At 41.0% G+C, this 7,377-nt stretch overlaps 1 protein-coding gene across 1 annotated transcript in view; it reads left to right on the forward strand.

Annotated features, from left to right (window-relative positions):
* The first annotated feature begins 3,220 nt into the window (after window positions 1-3,220).
* Window positions 3,221-7,377, forward strand: part of MTTP (microsomal triglyceride transfer protein) — a 60,165-nt gene continuing 56,008 nt past the window's right edge. Inside the window, exon 1 of the mRNA XM_018564286.1 lies at window positions 3,221-3,348. Within this exon, the coding sequence (XP_018419788.1) occupies window positions 3,285-3,348 (64 nt within the window). The 5' untranslated portion in view covers window positions 3,221-3,284. The remainder of the gene's footprint in view (window positions 3,349-7,377) is intronic.

A 7,377-nucleotide genomic window follows, 5' to 3' on the forward strand; every position in this document is an offset into this window, starting at 1 on the left:
CGGCCGGCCGTTCGCCCCGCTATGGCTGTCACTTTGGCTCAGTCGAACCGAAGCATATGCCTTCGGCTCGGCTGCTGTACGGGCTATTGTGAATAGCCCATACAGCAGCCTTTCGGTTCGACTGAGCCAAAGGGCTCCAGCGGCCGAAGGATCAGCCGAAGCTACGGCTCGATCCTTCGGCTCTTTAGTGAATAACCCTGAGATTATGTATAGTCTGATGAATTCTTTTTTTACATACACAGTACATGTAAGATTTATCAGCTTGTCAGTAATCGTATTAATATGTGCTACTATTTAAAAAAATTATTTTCTCTATGTTTATATCTTTGTCATTATATACACTATATTGCCAAAAGTATTGGGACGCCTGCCTTTACACGCACATTCATTTTAATGGCATTCCAGTCTTAGTCCGTAGGGTTCAATATTAAGTTGGCCCACCCTTTGCAGCTATAACAGTTCCAACTCTTCTGGGAAGGCATCCACAAGGTTTAGGAGTGTGTCTATGGGAATGTTTGACCATTCTTCCAGAAGCGCATTTGTGAGGTCAGGTACTGTATGGACCTTGCTTGGCCTGGGCAGTCTCCGCTCTAATTCATCCCAAAGGTGTTCTATCCAGGAGGTCAGAACTCTGTGCAGGTCAGTCAAGTTCCTCCATCCCAAACTCGCTCATCCATGTCTTTATGGACCTTGCTTTGTGCACTAGTGCGCAGTCATGCTGGAACAGGAAGGGGCCATCCCCAAACTGTTCCCACAAAGTTGGGAGCATGAAATTGTCCAACATGTCTTGGTATGCTGATGCCTTAGGGAGTTCCCTTCACTCGAACTAAGGGGCCAAGCCCAACCCCTGAAAAACAACCCCCCCACCATAATCCCCCTCCACCAAACTTTACATTTGGCACAATGCAGTCAGGCAAGTACCGTTCTCCTGGCAATCACCAAACCCAGACATGTCCATCGGATTGCCAGACAGAGAAGCGTGATTCGTCACTCCAGAGAACACGTCTCCACTTCTCTAGAGTCCAGTGGCGCAGTTTCTTTACACCACTGCATTCAACGCTTTGCATTGCACTTGGTGATGCAAGGCTTGGATGCAGCTGCTCGGCCATGGAAACCCATTTCATGAAGCTCCCTACACACTGTTGTTGTGCCAATCTGAAGGCCACACAAAGTTTGGAGGTCTGTAGCTATTGACTCTGCAGACCGTTGGCAACTTCTGTGCGCTTCAGCATGCGCTGACCATGCTCAGTCATTTTACATGGCCTACCACTTCGTGGCTGAGTTGCTGTTGTTCCCAGTTGCTTCCACTTTGATACAATACCACAAACAGGTGACTGTGGAATATATTTGGCAGTATAGTGTATGTACATGGGAGCAGTCATCTTGTACAGGCACTGCTTTTTGGTTTGCAGTGTTACACAATAGTTGTCTTATTAAAATCAGTGATTGCCCTATGTGGCTTTTAAGCTCAACAACTGTTAGAGAGAGTAATTATGATAACAAACTTACCCTGTCACTGGTTATTAATCTATGTTACCCATAATACAATTGTATTATGTAATTGTAATTGTTACATTAAAAATTACTTTTTCGGCCCAGTCAGTTTCAGTAACAGCTTTATTCTGCTCAAAAAAAAAAATGACCAAACACTATAGCAACCTAAAAGTTTATTTTTTTGAAGCCTAGAAGCATCTGATTAGTGTATGTAAGCATCTGTATTGTGGAAGCGTGTGTGCTTCACATGTTGCAATTTTAGGTGCGATGCAGTGCCATGATTGCTAATGGTATCCCAACACAACTAGCCATTACATGTGCTTTATATCATATCACATCACATGGTAACCTATTACCATGTGATGTGGTGCAGTGCGATTTTAAAAATGAAGGTGCACACACTTTTTTCAGTGCCATATAGCTGCAGTTGGCAGCCCATTCAAATGAATGGAATACCTTTCCGCAGTGCTCCACAATGCACCTTGGAGCACCTCTGCAATGACGCATCACAGAGGTATGAACTCGGGCTAAACCTAGATTTGAAAACTCGTGGACTACATTGCACTGTCTCTCCAATTAAACTTTTAATACCTTGTATTCATTCAATAAAAGTTGAAGCCATACTAAATACATGGTGATCCTTCCAGTATTCTAGTGAATAACTAGACTTCAGACATGTTAGTGCAGTGGGGGCTGGGTGACTTTTGTCCCATTTTGAGAAACTTACATTTAAGCTGACCATACACTGGTAGATATTAAAAATCTTGTCAGAACATTCAACAGTGCCATTGGAGACTTGATGAATGTTGTTCGAAGTGTCATTTGATTTTAACATTCGATTTTGGAAATTAATGGAATTTCTTGAACAAAAACCACATTCACGGTTAGTACCACTGTTGCACCTTTGAGTATTTCCATCACTATGGTCAATGCGACTGCAATAAAGTGACAGTAAAGTCTAATTTCCCCCCCCCCATGCTGGTGTAAGGACCTACCTTAAATGATGCCTCTTGATCCAATCATCTTTCCAGTAGTTTTCAGGAGCCCCTCCAGCACTGGTGCCAGTCTCTGATCCAGCGCTGACTCCCCTCTCTTCCTGCCCCACGGTGTCTGTGCGGGTACACGCTGCCAGGCGGCCTGCATTGACTTACCTTGTGTCTCTCCTCTTCTCCCGTCCAAACATCTCTACTGCGTATGCGCCCCGTCCCAAGATTGTTTGCGGCCGCCCAAGGATCTTCAGATGTTCGGACAGGAGCGCGTGGGCGAGACACAGGTAAGTAACTTTTTTTATGTTTTTGCATATATCTAGCAGCAGATATATATATAAAACCCAGAGGGTTATTATCCTTTAACTTTTCGAGAAACTTTTCCTTTAAGAGAAAATCAATGGAACTAATTTTTTTCCAAATGAAATTCTGCCGGTATATGGAAAGCTTTACTTTAACACCAATAGTGTACCACCCAATGAGCAGGTTTTGAAATGGTCAACACTATCCTGTATCCACCCCACTCATGACCTTTATGTTCAACAAACATGTTTTGTGTGAAACAATGCAAAGATGAACAGCATTCTATATAACAAGGGTACCATTTAAAAACTTTTTTCAGACTAATGATTAACTGAAAGACCTTTAGTCAATAAAACCAGTGCATGGAGTTTGGATTCTGACCTTTACTACATCTAGATAAACACCGTTCTCCACTCACAACCTTTCTTTTCTTTGTGTCAATCCCTGCCCAGTGACAACCGGCACAACTTAAGCTACATTTGGAGCAGGAGGATACAAGCCATGATTCCGTTAACTCTTTTATTCTTCTTTTGTATATTTTCAACGTTTTCGGCGTCCATTAAAGGTAAGAATGCGCCCAGGATCACACTGCTTTGGAAGTTAGGCCAGCTGTACTGTATGACATTTGTAACAGTGATGATCTGCACTTCCAGAGCAATTATCTGACGGTGTGTGGCCGGACAAAAATGTACTAATAGTCTGTGACAAAACTTCTGATGTTGGCTAGGAAAGTGTTTGAGTTCATAGTCCCAACTGTGGTATAAAAAAAAAAAGTCCACTCTTTTGTTGCTGAAAGATCTGTTCATGAATGGCAGGCGTTTACGTGACATAAGAACTTTTCCTGATTTGTTTTACTGATGTTGTGAATCTTACACAGAACAAACTGAGCAAGCAGTAAGCTCTCGTTAACTCATATAATGTGTCTCATTCTATATTTATGTGAGCTATAGATAACAGCAAATAACTTGGTGTGATATTGTATAGCACTCCTGTGTAGGATGTGTTTAGAAATCTGGAAAGCAGACTGGCTGTTGTCTTTCCTTATGTCTGTAAACTAAGCAGAAGATTTAATTACAAAATACTGTACAAAGACAAAACTCTTTTAAGTACTGATATATATATATATATTTGTTTTTGTTAAATAACATCTTTCAGTATTTCGCAAGCAAGCCTTGATTTTAAATGACAATATAAAAAAAAATCTAAAATGATAAAATGCAGTACAATAAAAAGAAATGTAAAATTTTCCCAGTCTGGTTGGTAACTAGACTTTAGCTATAATTTGGAAAATCTCTGACAAGATACATAAATCTGCACAACTGTGGAAATATTGAGGGATGAAGAAGCTGATAAACCAGTGCTGATCACTAAGGTAAAATACAATATTTATTTCTTAAAGGAGGATACATGTTTTTGCAGCAAGTATTTTTAATTACGTTGCAGTTAATATTTTACCTATGTTATATATGAAGATGATCTGCTTCCTGCTAGTAAACTAGTGATGGAGCAGACATACATTTTAAGGGGAACTATACACACAAACTAAATCTCTGCCATTTAAATATCTTGTTGCATTGTACTAATGAAGGGCAAATGACCTTGTGAAACAATTGCTTAGAGCTAGTTTGTACTTTGCCCTGACTAAGGAAAGAAACAGGTTCACTTGATAGCAGGCTATACAAGAAATCTATACTCAACCTTACCATGACTCTGACTGCCTTGGTCTGCTGCTGAAGCCAAACATTGTTATTCAAGACTTGACTTTCTTAGGGATGTGCACCCTTACCTTATTCCTTTTTCACAGTGCAGAGGCCTGGCTACTCAAACACAGAACTGCAGCCTTGGGGTTTGGTAAAAACAAGTATACATTTCTTGTGTTTCTATCAAAAGAGCCTGTGCCTGTCCTCCACCCCTTGCCTGCTTTCTTCTAAGAGATGGGTAACTAGTAATAACCTTATTCCAAAGTCTCACAGTCTTCCTTCCAACTGGTTCCAGTTGTGACAACCAATCCCCAAAAGATGCTCTTCTGGTTGGTTTTCCGACCAGTTTTTTCATTGCCCCTTTACCCAATGTCATCAGTGGGACATGAGTGCTGGTCTGAGTGCCCACCCACATTCCAGCGCTGGAGAGAAGAGGACCCAACAGCTGGCTGTTGAGGAACCTCCAGGTAAGTATACAGTAAGTGTGTTGCCCATCACCTAGAAAAAAGAGCACTACATCTTTCTTCAGTGGAGGAACAAGACCATTTCAAGTATTTCTTAACTGCCTAGAGTTGGAGGAGTAATATGTAAAGCCATTTTGGATAGAATAGGGAAGGGTTAAAACCCCAAAACGTTATTTTTTCTCTCAGTGTTCTGCTGGGGAGATTTCCCCTAAGGTTTTGTCCTAGAGACACAGCAGGAAGTAACAACAAATCTCCACTTAGTTGTCACCAAAACATCTTTAAGGCCTATTCACACACTGCTTTGTGAAAGAGTGCAGTACAATTAATGTTTTACCACGCATTAGCACAAAATACCTTGGGGCCCCCCTGTTTTTAATGGTACTGCAATGCACCCAGGCAACACTACATTGCATTGTATTGTAAAGATTCTGTATGTCCATTAGAATATGCATTGCATGGGAAGCCCATTTAAAATGAGTGAGCTGCACCCATTCATTTTGAATGAATGAGCTTAACATATTGCACATGAGGCAAAGCCCCACAGTACTCTAAATGGTCACTAATACAGTAAGCTTATCGTGGTATGCCACATAGTATCTTCTGATTGTGAAGGTAAATGTCTAAATAGAAACCATATAAACTAGACTCGTAACATAATATTTGGCATTTTTAGCAGCTATGAATGCAAAGCTGTTTCTAGATAACTTGTAATCAGGTATTTCGTAGTATTTTATTGCTCCAACTTGTTGATAAAATTAGCTTATTTTGCAGGTTAGTGCTTCTGCTGAGATAACTATGACTCCAATGGCCATTGAATTGTCAGCTTTTGGCTGAACAAATCATTACATTCCAAAGCTTAGATAAGTGGAGGTTAGCTGGTACAAATCCACCGATAACGTCACACCAGAATAAAAAATAAAATAAAAAAAAGCTTAATGAGATAAATGAGGTTTGTAGTCCATGCATACACAGGTCATATTGCCTCATCAAAGATGAAGGAGGTCCAGAGATTTGGTGACTATGTAGACATTATTCTGATCATATACCAAATAGATGTAGCCCCCCACCCTCAGAAGCATGTCCCTACATTAACTTTAAGATTTACCTTGTTCATTGGCAAAAAACAGCTTTTATTTCTCTCTGTGATGTCATCACTAGGCTAGTAAAATATTTCCAGGAGGAGAGGTCAGCAGTGTGCCCTAGATCACTTCCTAGTGACATAAGCATGCTACCATAACTACATTCGTGTAAAAAAGAAAGTACACCCTCTTTGATTGCTATGGCTTTAAGAATCAGGACATAATCAAAATAATCTGGTCCTTAGCTGGTCTTAGAATTAGGTAAATACACCCTCAAACAACAACACATGATTTATTACACCATGTCATAATTTATTTTACAAGCATAAAGCCAAAATGGAGAAGCCATGTGTGAAAAGCTAAGTACACCTTATGATTCAATAGCTTGTAGAACCACCTTTAGTAGCAATAACTTGAAGCAATTGTTTTCTGTATGACGTTATCAGTCTGTCCCATTGGAATTTTGGCCCACTATACAATGTTGCTTCAGTTCATTGAGGTTTGCAGGCATCTGTTCATGCACAGGTCTCTTAAGGTCCTGCCACAGCATTTCAAACAGATTGAGGTTTGGACTTTGAGTGGGCCTTTAAATCTTTTCTTTTTCAGCCATTCTGTTGTAGATTTGCTGGTGTGCTTGTCCTGTTGCATGACCCATTTTCGACCAATCTTTACTGTCAGACAGATGGCCTCATACTTCACTCTAGAATACTTTGATATACAGAGGAGTTCATGGTCAGCTCAATGACTGCAAGGTACCTAGGTCCTGTGGCTGAAAAACAAGCCCAAATCATCACCCCTCTACTGTATATAGTTTTTTTTCTTTTTCCCTAGATATGCAGTTAAGGTACCCATTTGACTGATTCTAGGAATGGTCCAGCAACGACATTGCCAGGTCAATATATGCAAGTTCATAGGTATGAATATTATTCAAAAGACATGAAAGGACCATTTCCAATTTTGGCTGGACTTGAAGAAAACCTGTCCCAATCACTACTGTTTCCCAGTGATGCTGGTCTTATCGTACCTACTCTATTTTACCCCCCTCATTTTGAATGTAAAGTATATGTAAAGCCATTTTAGATAGAATAGGGAAGGGTTAAAACCCCAACACGTTATTTTTTCTCTCGGTGTCCTGCTGGGGAGATTTCCCCTCAGCTTTCGTCCTAGAGACACAACAGGAATGTGCGGCGACCATGTTGACCACCGGCTCGTTCTGCGAATGCGTGCCACCATCTTGGAGGCGGGGAGCATGATGTCACTTGGCGCCATGCGTGCGTGGCGTCAGGTGACGTCACACGCCGATATAGGCGCCGCCATCTTGGTGTATACTTAGATATACACCAAGATGGCG

Source organism: Nanorana parkeri, unplaced genomic scaffold (genome assembly GCF_000935625.1).
Source record: "Nanorana parkeri isolate BGI_ZX_2015 unplaced genomic scaffold, ASM93562v1 scaffold742, whole genome shotgun sequence".
Classification (NCBI taxonomy): domain Eukaryota; kingdom Metazoa; phylum Chordata; class Amphibia; order Anura; family Dicroglossidae; genus Nanorana; species Nanorana parkeri.